The 17,628-nt window shown below is 40.8% G+C and overlaps 1 protein-coding gene across 1 annotated transcript in view; it reads right to left on the reverse strand.

Moving 5' to 3' along the window:
• Positions 1-17,628, reverse strand: part of COL11A1 (collagen type XI alpha 1 chain) — a 229,207-nt gene that overhangs the window by 78,335 nt on the left and 133,244 nt on the right. The window contains exons 33-38 of the mRNA XM_044432252.1: positions 14,434-14,478; positions 14,162-14,215; positions 14,033-14,077; positions 7,277-7,330; positions 3,403-3,456; positions 497-550 (exon numbers count right to left, since the gene is read on the reverse strand). Coding sequence (XP_044288187.1) covers positions 497-550; positions 3,403-3,456; positions 7,277-7,330; positions 14,033-14,077; positions 14,162-14,215; positions 14,434-14,478 — 306 coding nt within the window. The remainder of the gene's footprint in view (positions 1-496; positions 551-3,402; positions 3,457-7,276; positions 7,331-14,032; positions 14,078-14,161; positions 14,216-14,433; positions 14,479-17,628) is intronic.

Below are 17,628 nucleotides of genomic sequence, written 5' to 3' on the forward strand. Positions count from 1 at the left end.
TTTTATTTGTAATGGATTTATAAGCAGTTCTGAGAGCCAATCTGGCTCATCAGACAGGTTATAAAAACTTTGAATAAATAAACGAATAAATAAATAATGATATTTTCTTGTTAAACACCCATTAATAATTATAAATTGCCCAGAGAGTCTAGAGGCTATGGGGCAGTTTAGCAATAACAAACAAATAAATAATGAATAAATTCACCTTGGGCTTTTGTTGCACACAAAACTGAATAGCATTCTTGTCTGTCACAATGCTTGTTACAAATATTACAAGAAACGCCACCAAAAGGTGGCTTCTCTCCTATGCAGTGTGGCAAATACTGCCATGCTGGCAAATCCGGAATCGTGTCATCAACTGGTCTCAGCGCACGTGACTACAGCGACTGCTGCATACTGGAGGCAACCTTGAGAGGGCTGGCAGTATGACAGATGCCACCAAACCGAATAATCACACCACGTTTTGCAAAAGCAGAGGTAAATGGAAATATTGTACCTGAGGTCCGACAACACCGCCAGGGCCTGGTGGTCCAGTTTTGCCTTGAAAACCCTACGGAATGAAGGATACACTGTGGTTAGCGTGCACACTGCAGTGACTTTCCCATGAGCAATGAAGAGGTGAGAAATGAGAAGTGCAGCGTCGGGAGATTCATCTTTTCCAAGAATAAAGACAGCCATTTCTATTATTGCTGTGCACACTTAAGAGTAAAATATAGAAGGTTCTTTCAGAGATCTATCATTTCCAATCATTCTGAGCTCAGCTCCTCCAATGGTGTGGTTCAAAGTGGCAGTTACTTTTCACAGATTGCACTTTCTGAGAAACTGATTAGGTGGCGGTGATTGCATAAATGATATTGCTCAGATTCATCTCAAATATATGTAGGAGACATACACACAGATGTGTTAAAAGCAGACAAGCAAGTACAGCTATACGCAGATACACTCAGAATCATCCCAAGAAAGACTGGCAGATGATTGCTTAGAGGCATGGAAGGAATATTGATTGCAAAAGGAGCAGACAGTAGGATGAAAATGATGAAATGTGATGCTAAGATTTCTTTTAAAACTTCCTCTACCGAGCAGACTAACGAGTTGGAAATATGCTTTCAGCAGGTCCCAGGCACATGAGGAATTTCCTCTGAAAAAGTTGCAGGTCTCATCAAAAACCTTCTTTCCCGCCCCCCCCCACCCAAATTCTGAGCATGTTTACCTAGCTAGGGAGCCTTCAAATTCGCCTTAAAATTTTGCTTTAGGCAAGACCTAGTAGCAAGTCTAATTCTGAAGTATCAGATACAAATACTACTGGGTATGCCACTGGAAGATATATACTATCCTATAACACGGTGGCAAACCAGCAATTGAAAAGCAAGAGATCAGCAATGTTGTCGAATGATTAATTGTGTTAAGGAAAGGGGGCATAAGAAGGTTCTTTAAATCATGTCCTTTTGAAGCACAGCCAGTGCCTTGCTAATAATCCTCGTAAGACACAGTTATACACAAGAAATGAACCAACCCTTGTGGACTGTCATGAAACAGAAATTCCCTTGCATTTATATCACACAACCCTAGACACATTTTAAACTATCATTTTCAGTTACTATTGTTCAGCTCCCATGAACTGGGCAAAACGGGTTGTGGATACTTATTTTCTGCCCAGTCCTAATCCATTCCATCAGTATCATGCATCTAATATCTGATTTCTTTCCTGTTTAAATGCTGTTGAGTTTATCAGAGGAAAAAACTCAGAAAATTGGTGCAAATCATGACACCAAAATGTGCCCCGTACTCTGTGCAAATTTTTATTGTTTCTTTAATAAACTCACACAAATCGTGGGTCATTTTCAAAACAGTATCCACTCAGTTTGTTTCAGATGGGATCAATGCCAGCGTGGGGAGAAACAACAGAATTCAGAAAGCCACACTGGAAAGTCCATTGGTTTTTCAGTCCCCAGAAGATCCATCACACATTCTTAGCTTCAGGGGCAAAGCAACAGGGAAGGGAGGGATTAAACAGTTGCTGTTCAACATGCTGCTTTCATCCCTGAAGCAAGGAATCCATCTGGAAATTTTGCCCTTCTCCTTCTGTTTCTCCATCTCCAGCAGGCAGGTGCAGCTAAGCATCGAGGCCAGTCCTTGAATTAAGGAACATGTGGCATGTCAGTATCAGGGCTCTCCCTTGCTATAAAGGGGAGGGGGCGAGGGAGTGGTGGGGAAATACTCTGAAGCAGAAGCAAATGCGTTTTCCAAAAATGTTGTTGCTGTTACACTGGATATGTTAGATTTTCTGGATGGCACCGATTATTTCTGTTTGATTATTTCTTACTCTGTTTCTATAGATAGGACCCATAGGGTATGGAATGGGCTTCCATGGGAGGTAGTTGAGGCCCCATCGGTGAGGGTGTTCAAGGCTAGGCTAGACATGAACATGGTAGGCATGGCATGAGTGGAGCTGGCTACAGCGGGGGTCAGACTGGATGGCCCAGGAGTCCCCTTCTGACTCGCTCTGTTTCTATGTTTCTATTTATTTATTTGTATAAATAGAAGTTTACACAAGGCCAGGGTTCTTCTGGACCTCTCAGTGGCTTTCAGTACCACCAGTCATGGTATACTTCTGGATCCTTTGGCTACACTGGACCTATGAAGCATGGAGATACAGTGGTTCTCATCCTTCTTTGAGGAGCAGTATCAAAGGTGTTGCTGGGAAACTTGTGTTCTACCCCATGTCTACTGGCTGTCACAAGGTTCCATCTTGTTTCCTATTTTTCAAACATCTGCATGAATCTGCTGGGTAGAAGTATCTAGGCTGCCAGTATAAGACAATACTCAACTCAGCCCTCCAGTTCTATCTGCTTGTCTTAGTGTGACTTCTTCATTCAGTGCCTGGAAGTGCAGTGGAAGTGGGGATGATACCCACCTGCCTCGAATGTGCTTACTCCTCCTGTACCCTCTGCAGAACTGGACCAGAATTTTTCAAGGAACCTGACACGTTCCATAATTCATTTGAGAGGCTTCGCATGGGCAGCAGGTCCTGTTGCGAATGTCCAGAGGCTTCCTGAGAGAATGGATCACATGCAGCTAGGCCCATGGCACTGCTGAAATTTCCACCAATCATTTCAAGGTGGGGGAAAGAGGTCCACTGAACCTACCATGGGCAGCTCGGCATCTATCAGATCTCATCTAAAGCAGAACCCCACGGTCCTGCCCATCTTTAAGCACAGCACAGCACTGTGGCTGTAAGACAGTTCTAATTACCCTTTTGCAATGTGGTACAAAATGAAATCTAGTCTTTGAGTTCATCAAGCAGCAGTAAAATACACTTCTTTTCATACTAAATGGATGCATCCAAATATCATAGTATACTAAAAAGATTGCTGTATAAAACATTATACATAATGCACTTACCGTTTCGCCCCGCTGTCCTGGGTGCCCGGGCAAGCCATCTTTCCCAGGTGGGCCCTGCAATAGGAAGCCCAAACCATCAGATTTGGATTCTGAAAACCAGAGACTGCCACCTCCTCTAACCACCTTACTGATATCCACAGTGGGTCAAACCGGCTGTCAAACATTGTTGAACTGACTAACTGGCCAACCTTTGTTAGGCTGACTGCGTGCTCTTGGTCAGGACTGAACAGGGAAGGGAAACTAAGGATGGAACCTCTTTGGAAGGAAATGCCTTCCAGCTACTGTGTAAAACAGAAATGTTGCTCTTGCATCTTTGATTGGAAGGCAGAGTCCTCCAGAGAGCTGGGGTTGTTTTGGCATGAGAGCTTTGCTGAACTAGAAGCAACCAGGGGAGGGGGTCAGCTATTGCTCACTTAGGCAATCTAAAGCTGGATCATTAGTTTTGCTGCCTGCTTATAGGAGCTTCCAGTTTGAGGTATGCCTTGCTTCTATATTTGTAAACCCAACAGCAATAAAACAAAATCAGTGGCAGAAAGGTATCATAAATTCTTAGTGCTCTCTCAACCAAAGAAGACTAAACTATGTAATACTTCCCTTTGATCTTTTCCCACTTGGCACAGCTTAACAGTCCTTGTCTGCAATAGTCTAGTTTTCCTTCCTTCCTTCCTTCCTTCCTTCCTTCCTTCCTTCCTTCCTTCCTTCCTCCCCCTCTCCCCTCCCTCCCTCCCTCCCCCTCTTCCCATTCCTTTGTTCCTTTCTTCTTCCTTTCATTAATTTTTATCTCCAAAATAGCACAAATATTCCTTTGAAGAGTTCCTCTGAATTCATAAGGATGTGGGTACCTTTTTCATAATCTTTTATGTAACCTCACTTAATGGAAACTATGTTTTTTAATGAAATGATGGGAACTCACCATGTAATATGGGAGGGACATACATCAAATTTTACTATAATGATTACTACATTGCATTCCTATCCTGCCTTTTTCCCTCTTGTGAGGCACCCAAGATGGCTTACACAGTTCTCCTCCACTCCATTTTCATCCTCACAACAATAACCCTGCAAAGTAAGTTAGGCTAAGAGTCCGTGGCTGGCTCCAAGTCCCCTGGCAAGGTGCAAGGGTTAATGGGGATGACAACTCCAATGTGCTGGACCCCCAGTCCAACACTCTGACCACACCACCACACTGGCTGTGACAGCATTTTGTTGCACAAAGGAAAGCTGTTGTGGGAAGAAGAGATCTGAAGAAGAGAAGTGCTGCGTGTTGGTCCCGTTTCCAGCCTGTTACTTCTTCCACCCCTGCCATGGTAGTTCCCTACCCCCTCGGGGTTCAAGAAGTTTGCAAAGGGAAAAAATGAATGTTCATTCTTTGATGCAATCATGATCATAGAAAGCTGGATCCAGGAACAATAAAGTCGAGGAAATCTGTCAGCCAACGATAATCGAAGAAAGGGATCAATAAACCTTTAGGCTGGCTGCAGATTCATTGTACACACCAGTGCAAATGTCATCTACAAGTGGGAATCAAAGCAGGGCTTCTTTCTTGCCAGGGGTTGCATTAGGCAGGCCAAATAAAAAGAGGAAAGAAAAAAGGAAAAAAATGGGACAGATCAATTCTGCTAAGGTAAATGGGACCCTAAAAGTTTTGAAAGCCTGTACATTATTCCAACTCAGTGAATACTTCAGTTCCATTTATGAATACAGCATTTTAAAGTCAATAACCCAGCTAGAGTGTGTAGTGCACTCATCCTGGAGATAGCCTGCCAATAGCAGACTTTCCATTACTTTCAGCATTTTATTTTATTTTGGTTTTGCTGGCACAACATAATAGAGATAGAGTGCGACCTCTAGTGGTATCTGACTGCCTGTGCAGAAGATGGTGGTTCTGCAGACAATTGCGTGCCTATAAGGTTATTTGCATGATAGATAGCTCCTTCCCTTACTAATAACATCATTTAGATCCTGAGGTTTTGAGCAGGCAAAAAAGCTGCAGCGGTGTCTGTATGCGCGTGGTGAGGATTTCAGCTATGGGACCAATGGCAAAGGCACCGCAGGAGTGATTTGGGGAACTGTTAGGCACTTCAGCCATACAGAAGCCATAATGCTCTGAATACACTTCGGATTTCTTTCTGCACAATTTCTGAGGTGTGTTTCCAGCCACCTCCTTTGGCTGTCACCAGATTTCTAAGCAAACACATTTTTATGTTTGTTGCTTTGCAAAAGCAGCCCGGTTACTCTCTAAACAGGGAATGGCTCTGGGCTAATTTCATGATGCTGGAATTCATTTGCCATGAGAGACATAAAGCACATACTCTGTTGGCCCTGGGCTACCACTCCACAGATTGAGCTACATTAACGCACTAGAAAGATCAGTTCATGCATGCTGGCATTCGGCTGATTATGACGCTTCTCTGAGCTGAATCTGGGAGAACTATTCCCAGAACTATTCAGCTGGTGCAAGGAGGTCACTCAACAGTTTTGGGGAGTGATTCTGCCTCTTCTGCAGTTCGGTCAAGTCAGACAAAGCTCAAGCCCCATAGAAGTGCCTTGGGAGATTGCTAGGCTGGTGTATGCTGTGATAACGTGGGTGTACATAAACAGGACATGCTGAACGTATCAAGAGTTTCTGAATTCCTCCTCAAAGTTCATTTCACCTGATTGGCATTTCCGAACACACAAAATCCTTTGTTCTCAGTGAGAAAACATACATTTTCAACAAGATGGACCCAAACTTTAAATTTCTTCCCCATGAAAATGGGGGTTGAAGTGATAAAGGCATGTTTGCACTAGTACATGTTTTCAGAGATGCACACTTGTGCAAGTCTGTACTTTCAAAGTGCTGAAAATTGCAAATGTTTCTCAGGAACTGTATTCCTGTTCACACTTACATTCAGGGTTGTGAACTGGACAGAACTGCATGACTTGGAAATGGGGACAGGATGTGCTTGTAGCCCTATGACAGTATTTATGCCAGAAGGTCATCTGGGGGCATCAGTGTTTCTATGTAGGATTGTATAAACTCCACCAACAGAAATCAGGGGTTACTGAGACTGTACAAAGCATGGCAACAGAGTGAACCCCTCAACCCACATCCTTGGAAGCACCAGTCTCACACATAGTCCCGCTAGATGAGTGTTATCAGGAAGCCAAGCATGGCCTCTGCCCTCATTTGAGGAGAGGGCTGGATCTGGGGGTTTTCTGATGTGAGTCTCTATCTTTACCATGGAGCGAATGCAACGTGTACTACAAATTTTGGAGAGCATGGTCTAAGTCACTGGGACTTACTTCTGTGCAAACGCATGGGATCTATATAAATTCAGTCAGATGAGAGCAAGAGGAACTGGAATAAGGAATTCTATCTGCTTCTTACTGCTTATCTTCAGAGACATTTTAGATCAGGTCAGTTTGGGATCTACTACTGGATCTCTGGGTATTTGCAGTGGATTACAGCATGGATTTGAAGTGGCTGATCAGCAAGAAGTCCTGATGCTTAATTACTGAACAATTATAACAACATAGGCATATTTTTCACTTCTCTAAATTAGTTTGCTGAAATTAAGAAAGCTTCAGGGAAAAACGGAGGTGGAGGATTCTTGTGTGATTGAATTGTGAGCTCAGTTCTGTTTCTTGAAAAGTTTCCCTGGGCTAAGAATGTACACTAAGTGTTGACTATCTGCCTAAGTCATTATTTCCACTTGGGTCCTTGATGGTAGCAGCCTGTAGGGTCCTAATAAAAAACAAATCAGTTCTCACAAGTCTGAAACCTGCTGGCATAGATGATACTTTTTAAAGCTCAGTATAATTCTTTTTGTGTTCTGATAAGTTCTACATAATTTTCATATCAACATGACATTTATTTTAATAGGATACTCACAGGTGGTCCCTTTGGTCCTGGGAATCCAACAGGCCCCTGAGGCCCTTGCGGTCCCTGATATCAAACAAAAATAAAACACATCATTGTTGTTGTTAGTAGCCACAGCACCTCCAGTCACATAGAAAGCGGTTCCAATATTTTAGAGAAAGCCTTCTGGTGCAATAAATTTGTGCAAAAATTAAACGAGTCCTTCCCACTTATCATGCTGCTGACATGTTGAGAGTCCCTACTGCAAAATGACTGCTTTTGCAGGCATATTCCAGTGTACACATTAGCACAGGGACGGGTCTAACTCAATTTAGTTACAATGCAGCATAAGCTATCAAAATTATGCTAGCAACTTGGTTTAAAATTGTTAAAAATGCAAGGCACCAGTATCAACCTTTCAACACAATCCTCTATCTACCTACTTAGAAGTAAGGTTCATGCAATTCAATGGGATTTACCGACATATAACTGTGAACAGGACTGCTGCTTTTGGCATTCTGACATTTCTGCACCAGAGGCCAAAAAATGCTATCCAGATGATACCCTCCCATGCTATTTTTGTTTGTAGTCATGTAGAGATGAAAGTCAGAAATAGGAATGCATGACCTCTCTTTGACTTTTCCACCAGAAGTAATGCCTTCCCCGTGCTTCCTGGTAAGACCACAATAACTTCCTGCTACTATGCTTTTAAAAGTTTGCTTTTATTGTACATTTCAGCAAAATCAATCAAGACCATACAAAGGAGAATATGTGAATCTATATCTACATCCATTTGAATCTCTTTGAGAAAGGCATGCAGTCCACTATTTTATCTTATGTATTTTATTTATTTGATGAATTTTTTTGTATTTTATGCCGGATTTTAATGATTGTAAGCCATCCTGAGGCTTATGCGATGGGGGCGGCATATAAGCTGTCTAAATAAATAAATAAAATAATAAATACTATAAACTATCTGTACTAATGCTGAAAGGTGTCCAATTGACTGCATTTATACTTCCAGTGCTGTTATATATTTTAGCTGTCTAGAGGGCATGGGAAATCCATTCCTGTTACTAGGATATCCAATGGGGCACTCTGCCTTAGCTGCTTTGGTTGCTCTTACGGTAATCACTGCTTATGCAAGAGTACTTTTCCTTTCCTAAAATAACCCTGGAAACACTGCTCAGCAGACCTGTCCTGCTCCAGAAACTTGTGCTTCAGCTCATTCTGGGCATTTTCAGAAAGGTGAAAACACAGTTGCAAAAGCAGTTGCTAACACAAGCACACCGACACAGTTGGATACTAGCCCATGAAGATGAGCCTTTCTCCAGATAATTTAAGTTCTTTTCTCTGCTCTCTGGGCTTAAAAACACTAAGTGTGACAGCAGACAAATTGCCATTGTCTCTTGCAACTGGGGAAGTATAAGTGGCATCTGCAAGAAATAATTCTCAAGCAGGAAGAAAACAACAACAACAATGGGCAAAGGAAGCCTGGATCCTGCTCAAACGTGACCATCATTCAGATATGGTTCCTGTTCAGCCAGGTGGCTGATCAGCCAACATTTTATAGTGCGATCTACAATTCGTGGAGTCAACTGACAGCATTACAGCTGAAAACAAATTAAGGCACAAAAAACTGCTTAGGAAGCAAAAATGCTTGCCCTAACTTAGAAAGCCTTAAAGAAAGAAATGTCTGCTTTTTTAATGGTTTATTGACTGCTCAGAATATATGAAAGTGTTTGCCCCCTATTTCAAAATAAGACCAATAAATATCACATACAATGATGCTTTGTTGTTATTTATACACTTGTCTTTTCTGTTTCAGATCTTCAAAGAATGGCAACAGTATCATTTACAATATGTGTTACTGATTTGAAATGAGAAATGCTGGGTTGGTCATATTCATTTGTTCCTTATATTTATTCTACATGTGTGTGCATACGGACTCTTGAAATTCTCCAGCCCATTTGTGGGTAGAGAAGTTGGGGGACAATGTCATCATATCTCTTCAGGAGGAAATGAAATTCTCAACAGTTTCAACAGGTAGGGCTCACAATCATTGTAGCACAGTTTCTTTCCTTTTTGGGGTTTGGATTTTGGATCTGGTTTTGCTGGGCCTCACTTCGTTTTTTGTGTGGCAACAGCATCCAGTGTGTTGGCAGACTTGTCCCCATTTTGCATTCACCACAATGCAAGTGCAATAGGGCAGCGTTGCTATCCTCCAATGTCCAATGGAAGTTTTCTTCTCTCATGAAAGACACTTCCACGGTTTGGCCACATTCTCAAGGGAAGTTGTGCATGCGTTTTGCCTTATCTAATCACTGCAAAGTGGCCAAGGGTGATGTTTGTGTAGTATTTTCTGTTACACTTCTCTCCATTGCTCTGCAGTCTCCCAGCCTGCCTGTGATCCCTGATCTGAAATAATCCCATGGTGGGGAATTATATCTTGATAGCTTCCAATGGGCTTTAATTCAGGTCCAGAAAACTGAAGATGCTGAAGGCTACTGGAGAGATGACTTTACAATAAAAATAATAGGACACTTGCATACTCTCCTCAGCGACTTCCTAAATAAGTTATGGTTTTAGCTGCATAGCTTTACTTCAAGAAACCAGATTCTGGCTGAACTTCATCTACAGTTTCCTGACTGTTAGAGCAGTAAGACAATGGAACCAATGACCTAGAAAGCTGTGGGCTCTCCCACACTAGAGGCGTTCAAGATGCAGCTGGAAAACCCTCTGAGAGGGATGGCTTGACCTGGAGACCTAGCTGAGCAGGGTGTTGGACCTAAAAACCTTTTGGTCCATTCCAGACCTATGATTCTGTGGTTCTATGAATTTACGTCAAGTCACATTTGCTAAGCTAGAAAGGTGTGGGCATGCAGCTGGATGGGTGACTACCCTTCCAACTCTACTCCTGTTCTGTTCCAAAGTAAGTGCAAGACCCCAAGTGCAGCTTATGAGAATTTCTCTGAAGTTTCTTCATCACTGAATTTCTTTTCAAAGGCAAGTTCTTTTCCACCAAATTGAATGAGTATGATAAAATTATGAGGGAGAAATTTTTGACACAGCATGAATTTATATCCTGAATTTATGTTGGGATGTTAATACATTTATATCCCAAAGCAGCTTATATACTTCTTTCATCTCCATTTTAACCTCACAACAAGCTTAAAAAGTAGGTAAGGCTGGAATTAGTGACTGGCCCAGAATGGGGAATTTGAATCTCGAACTTCTTGATATTAGCCCAACACACTAACCAATATCCCATATATTCTCTATAAAAATAATAAACATAATACACATTAGACTCTGAAGTACCAATAGCATATTATTAGATGTTTTGTACCTTCTACTGTATTTTGCTCACATTCACTGTGCTTTCTTCATTCACAAATTATTGTAGCCCATTTTAGTTGTTAACTATATTTTTAAAGTTTAAAAATGTTGCATTATGGAAACTCTGTGATGTTTTTCTTGTATCCTGGTTCTGTTTAGAAATGATTGCAAACCACCTAGAGAACTTTAGTTATTGGACAGCATAGGATTTAAATAAGTCAAAGGAAAAGGGGAAGAATTCAATAAACAATTGATTTAAATTGTGCTTTAAATTGTTTTGTTTTCTTGTTCTGTTGGTTCATTGACTGCGCGAATATTCATCACAAAGATGATCACAGGGATCATTTTCAAATCAAAGATTTTTAAAGTCACAATTGCATTTCCTTAGCTCTCCATTTTGCCTTTCTTCATTGTCCTTAGAGTTGCAAATCTGGTTTCTATGCTCTAGTGAAGTCAGAGTTTATATACTCAGTGAATACAAACATGTTTGGCTTTTATATGCAACTAAGAAGCATAATGAGCATTAAAAAATACATTGCTCTGCACTGGAAAGGCAAGTTTTGTGGTTTGCGGATTTGACATTCTTGAAATACAAGCACCGAGGAAGCGGTTTATCTTTTTATATAAACAAACACATAAATAAAAACAGCTATGTTGCTCCATGAACAAATAAATAAAGCCAGATCCACAGTTGGGCAATACCTTTCTTGGGACCAACCAAAATTCCATAAAAATGTGCAAGCTTTCTAGAACTTTTTATCAGTCCAAAACGGCAGGCTACCAGGAGGGGGGCTTTTTTGGTTGTGGTCCCCCAGTTTTAGAATGAGCTCCCTAAATTGGTGTGCCCAGGACCTAATTTGAATTCTTTTTGGCACAAGGTAAACCCCTTTTTATTTTCCCAGTGTTTTAATAATTTATCATTTAAAAGAAGTTTTTATATGTTATTTATTCTAGATCACTTCCATGTTTCCAGGCTGAATCATAACAACTGCAATAGCTGTTATGACTTTATTTGGGTATGTGTGTGTTAAATGCTTGTTTAATTTTAACTTTTGTTAACTGCCCAGAGAGCCTCAGCTACTGGGAGATACAAAAACAAAATAAATAGAGAAGAAGATGACAAACTCAAAGATGTTATGGCAGTTTATCTAGAGCCAGTCTCAGAAAGGCTGATCACATGACCATGTATAACTCCCATCTACCTGGTCCCTTGGTCAAAACACACAGGTCCCAGAAATGCAAAGAAACAGGGCAGCCCTTTTATTAGCGAGAAGTTGTGTACCACCTAAAATTAATCCCTGGCTTCACTAATACAAGGTCCATTCTATTTCTCTGCAGTGCCTGAGAGTTAGTGGGCTGGAGCTAACTTCAAAGTAGGCATGCATCAAATTGAGCAACTGAGCAGTGAGAAAGTGTTTATAATGATAACAATCATATCTGTGCACATTGCACATGATTCATGCGTTTCTGTGCAGCCCCTGCTCCCCAGCATAGCCTAGTTGCTGCCCCGGGGGACTAAAAGTCATGCAGCCTCTTCTAAAGCATTTCTCTATGCACATTAAAGGTGCTGTAGACTGTAGTGTTAGCATTCCTTTTGTGGAACCATCTTTTAGATGCGTTATGGTGCTTACCTTTGCACGATACTGAAAATCCTGTCCATATTTAATTATAGGATTGATAAGCTGTTCATGGAAATGTTTATAGTGTTCTGCTAGCACTCATCCGAGGTGCCATCATTTGAATAAAGAATGGAAACATCTCCTGTGATTGTTCACTGTCAATTTTTTTCAGCCTATTGCCAGCCTGAGCCCGGATTAAAGTGACAGGAGGCAAAAGCGAAGTTTGCAGGGAGTTGTTTCCGCAAATCTTTTCCTGTGTGTGATCCTTTTCACTGAAATGACACTGAGTGAACCGGATACATGCCTGATCATGGTATCTCCTCCCTCATGTTTCTTCTGACTCTAAACATGGGATGTTTGGAGTGGATTGAACATGCTCATTCTTAGATTGTGATGGGCTCTTTGGCAGGTCCAGGCAAAAGTACGAGAAGAGTGTGTTGCAGTTAATATGCAGCCTCAGGCTTTGTCCCAAAATGTACTGAGCTACGGAGAAGGCAGAGAAAACTTTGCAGGAGAGACCGGTAGGGGTCCCAGCCTTGTTTGATGATACAGGCATGATGGTAAGCACTCCTGCTTCTGTTAGGGTAGCAAGTGATGTATGGCCCAAAGGCAGATCTTTATAATGGATGTCCCAGAAATCCTCAATGGGCCAAATGAGTGGAAATTTCTAAGAATGTGACTTGCAGTAAAGCAAATGAGCTTTTCCAGAGATGCCTGGATTCTGCAGGCTTGCAGACTTTTTTTTAATCTTCAGTAATTTTGAGATTTACTCATAGAAAAATATTTTTAAAATACAACCAAACCATGTGCATTTCTCCCGTAGGCTAAAGTGTAAAAATACACATTTGGGGCATTTACATATATGGGGGATTTGTGCATTATCAGGAATTTGCACGTTTGGTTGTAGATGGGTTTGCACAAAATCAGAATCAATCAATGAGGTGATGATGGAAAGGATGAACCTGATAATCCAGGAAATACAGGAACAGATTTTACCATGCCCATTCATGCACAATCCTTGCTATTTCTGAGTAATATATTTAGGTATTTTTTATCAGTTTCAAAATAAGATCCTCTTCAGGTTTTTGGTTTACTAAACTCATTGGAATATCCAATCTCTTTAAGTTATTTTCTTTCCACTTGTAACTTTGTAAAGACTTAGGTGACAACACATCAAATTAAGTTCGTCATAGTTGATCAGTAGTATGAATTTTAGAGTAATTGATCTATCAAGGCGGCCTTACTTATGCACATTTACCTTGGAATAAGCCCTAATGAACACAGTAGGACTCACTTCTGAGAAATATAGCATTGGCTTGCACTCCTTCTCTATATAAATAACAACAAAAACAATTCTAAGGAAAAAAAATAAATCTTGGTCTTTTATATGATGCATTTTACAGTTTGATATCTATTCTCATATACACCCAGATTTCTGGTTTGCAAGTGGGGAAAGCACAAACACTCTCTAGTTTTGCACAGGGGTTGCATTTGCATGATTACAATACCCATAGAACCAGGGTAGGGAATTTGCTTTCCATGGGGCACACGCAGTGTCTGCCTTCTTCCCAAATGCAGTCCCTGCTGTGCCCCAAACATGTTTAAGGAACCAAAAATCGAATCCACAGCAGCTCCAATAGGGCCGTGTTTCAGTTAAAAGCAAGTTAAATTGAACTCATGTAATGCTCTGCACCACTACAAATGGGTTTCTGGCAAATGAGCAGATCCTGGACCTTCCACAATTGTGTATCTCTGCCACCAAAAAACTGTATAAGGAAGATACTGACTGGGACTGAGCGATGCAATGAAATGTAAATAGTTATTTCCATACCCTTTCACCCGGTGGGCCTGGTGGTCCATCACTGCCAGAAGTGCCCTGTAAAAGAACATTGTGTTAAAAGACGAACTGTGTGTTTGCATGAAGAGAAAAATTGTGGTTTGCTAGATTTGGTAGAGCTACCTTTGGTCCAGGTTTTCCTGTTGGTCCCCTTGGGCCTCTTGACCCACGTGGCCCCTGTTGAGTGATGAAAAATAGGCAACCAGTTATTTTTATTGTGAATTACAGCACAGCAAAATCCAAAACCATTTTTTTTTTTCATGCAGAAATATATGCAATAAGATGAAGGGGATGGATGGGAAAAAATGAAGGCATGCCAAGAACCTTTGTTTAAAAGGCAGGATAGAATTCAAAGGCATATATAAATACATTTTTAAAAAATCCATAGTACATACTGTTGGTCCTCGTTGTCCCCTTGGGCCTGGTTTGCCATGCAAGCCCTAGCAAAGAAAGTTCATAGAAATTAATATCAGCATGCTGTGGCCTTTGTTTGTTTGTTTTCAGAGAAACAGATTTTGCTGCTTCAGAAAGACAGATCAGAGCTTTACAAGGATGAAATGTTCTATGGCATACTAGACTAGCTGCTTTGTTTTAAGTTTATATATACAGTTCCTTCAAATATTTATCATGCTTCCTTAAAGGCAAATTTATATGTTATATGACAACAGTAATAACAATTATTATTCCCAATAGCTAAAGACCACAGAAATTCACCAAAAAATGAGGTTTAGAAAAATTACGATCCTCAAATACAACACATTTTTACATGCGACGCACACTGTTACAAGCATGTTTTGATTGAATAACTGCATATTAACAGGTGGGAAACTAAGAATATCAAGAATAACTGTGCTTCAATTAATTTCTTGGTTGAGGAAGTGCATATGACAGCAATTGGTATTAAAATGAAAGCTGAACAGATTCTCTTCCTTCATTACTTAACAGCCCTGTGCAGGTTTGCCAGTCCCAGCCCCAAATTCAACTGGCAGAAGCTTCAAAGAACCTTTGCTCAGTATAATCCTTGAATTCTCTTTCTCCCCAGAGGCCCCATTTAATCAACACAGTGATTGCAAGTCTGTAGAGTAAGCAAGCCAGATTTAAGATCAGACACTCTGCTGGCAAAACGGAGGTGGGTTAGGGGGGAAAACCTCACTTAGAATCTAAAGAAATGGAAATGCGAGCTGGCTTCGCTTAACCTAAAAGTTTTACAGCCACAGATTTGTAATCTTGTAAAATATAACAAGCTTAGGGCCAAACTTGATGTGGCCTGAATTTTGTGCGTGCAAATAACAGTGAAGGTTTCTTGTTATGCGAATAGCAGCTTTAAGAATACCTCAGGACCAGAGAAGGTGAAAAAAAATTTCACTGTCTCTCAGAAACAGTGACTGTCACTTCAAGAGAAGCTTCAGGTGGCATGAGAGGAGTGTCTCTTGCACTGGAAAAAAAAAAAACATCTTCGAGGGTAGGTTTTGTCAGCAGGGATAGAAAAGAAAGTTAACCCCAACTGCTCTGCTCCACCCCGTGTCTGCTCAGATGCTCCACAGCTGCTATTTGCATTATAAGAAATGTGCATGTGAATTGCGTTTTTGCAATTTACTCATCCAATTTGGCTCTTAGTGTTTGTGCCGTGACAGCCCTTCAAGCGCAAACACAGGTTTTACTTGTAATAACTTTACAAATGATAAAGTACTTTTCTGCTTACTAAAATCTTGATTAAGCTTACAAATCCTTGTACTGGGCACAATCCAATGGAATAAGGCAGGCAGCAAAGCCTAGCAGTTAGAGCCACTAAGAGGGAGGAGGTGTAGCTCAGTACAAAAGCTATTCGACTAAGGTGCACCGGGTGAGGCACAGGATGACACCGCCTCTTGCTTTCCCTGCAATTTGCCCAAATGCAAGAAAACATCAGCCAAGACTGATGTTCCTTATCTACTGGCAACTCCATGTCCCACATTATTTCAGCCTCTCTTTTCTCCTCTTCTCTAGCGTGATTTAATATTCTGGATTACAGTTGTAGGATTCACCTGAATCCTTTAAAACAACTGCCAAATTAAGAAGGAAAGGAGTTGTGGCTTATTCCATCTGTCTTCCTACAGGCTAGTCTCCCCTGCCTCATTTCCACCATCCTCTGTCTGCCTTGGTATCAGAACTGCAGATACGGTGCAAAAACGGGCATTTATGAGATGCTCTTAAATTTGCATGCTTCACACTTTGCATACAAATCTTTATATGCCTCTGAGAGATTTATAGAGCTCTCTATGGACAGGAGATCCCCATTTTCTTGAAGATAGAGCAATACTCTCTGTGAATTAGGATTTCATCAGTCCCTGTTCGCCATGTGCAGTATTTTGCTAATTGATTGTTGAGAATGTGGCAGCTAAAGCTCAAGACTTACAGCAGCTTGATCAGGCTATACTTCTGCAATGTATATTTGATCTACCTTGATTTACATCCATTTCAATGGTGCCCAGGTGTATCATATTGTGGGCTGAACCCCACAACTAGCTCAAGTGCTATGGATTTAATCCAGTGGTTCAGAAAAAGACAAGTTTAACATTCCTTTGCTTATTTTCCCTCTTACTTTTGTATCATGTTTTTAAGATTGTAATACCAAGGGGTGATAATTTTGTTCTGCAATTTGTACTTTTGATGCAGACTTACAAACAGGAGGAGAAAAGGCTTGACATTTTGAAAAATGTGGGAGAAAGGAAAACTGATGCATTTGCCCAGCCAGCCAGAGAACTTGAAAGGCTTAGTTCTCGGAAGCCTGGATTTGAATTTCCTGGATTTTTAAGCATGTTTGTAGAGCTGAATGACCAGAGTTGCATTGCTATTGAATTTGGCCAGTGCTGAAGGGTGAAATTTTAGTTTGGTTAGCTTATTTGATGCAAGTGCAACAAAATTCATGCATTTTTCCATAAAGAGAAATTAGGGAAAGAACTTTCAGTTTCAACTAAGATAGTCATCCTGGGAGCAAGGAAAGTTCATCTGGGAAATATTTTGAGTATACAGCAGGACAAAAAGTGTTTAAATAAATAAACAGATGATCCCAACATCCCTTTGTACCTCTAGTCATAAGTAGAAAAATCATGTGTCTGAGCTACAATACTTGGAACAGGACAAACATAGGAAAGCAGCATTCAGGGATGCTAGATATATAATTCTCTCTCATTTATTTCATAATTAAAGTCATGAATCTGCAAACTTTTATTTTTGAATGGAATAAGATGGAGTGGTGGGAAGAGTAATGATGTACATTACTTCCTTTTTATTTAATGACACACTAACCTGCCATCAAGCACCATTTTCAGGCCATCTTTTCCCCTTTGATAACTTCATCGCATTTCTACCACAAGCGATCAGCCACATTCCGTTGAGCTTTATGGATAGTGATGCACTGACCTTCTAGAGCTTAGCAGACTCTGCATTAGAGATTCCACCCACCAGCTTCAAATGAACAAGGCAGCTAACTATGCCGACTTTTTACGTCCATTTAAATATGTATTCTTTGGCATGCTTGCTATACTTTTGCCTGTTCAACTGCAGACTGGTATGTGTGTGTATGTGTTTAAAAAATAAAAAGAGTGCTG

Source organism: Varanus komodoensis, unplaced genomic scaffold (assembly GCF_004798865.1).
Source record: "Varanus komodoensis strain SLA01 unplaced genomic scaffold, ASM479886v1 scaffold24, whole genome shotgun sequence".
Taxonomy (NCBI): Eukaryota; Metazoa; Chordata; class Lepidosauria; order Squamata; family Varanidae; genus Varanus; species Varanus komodoensis.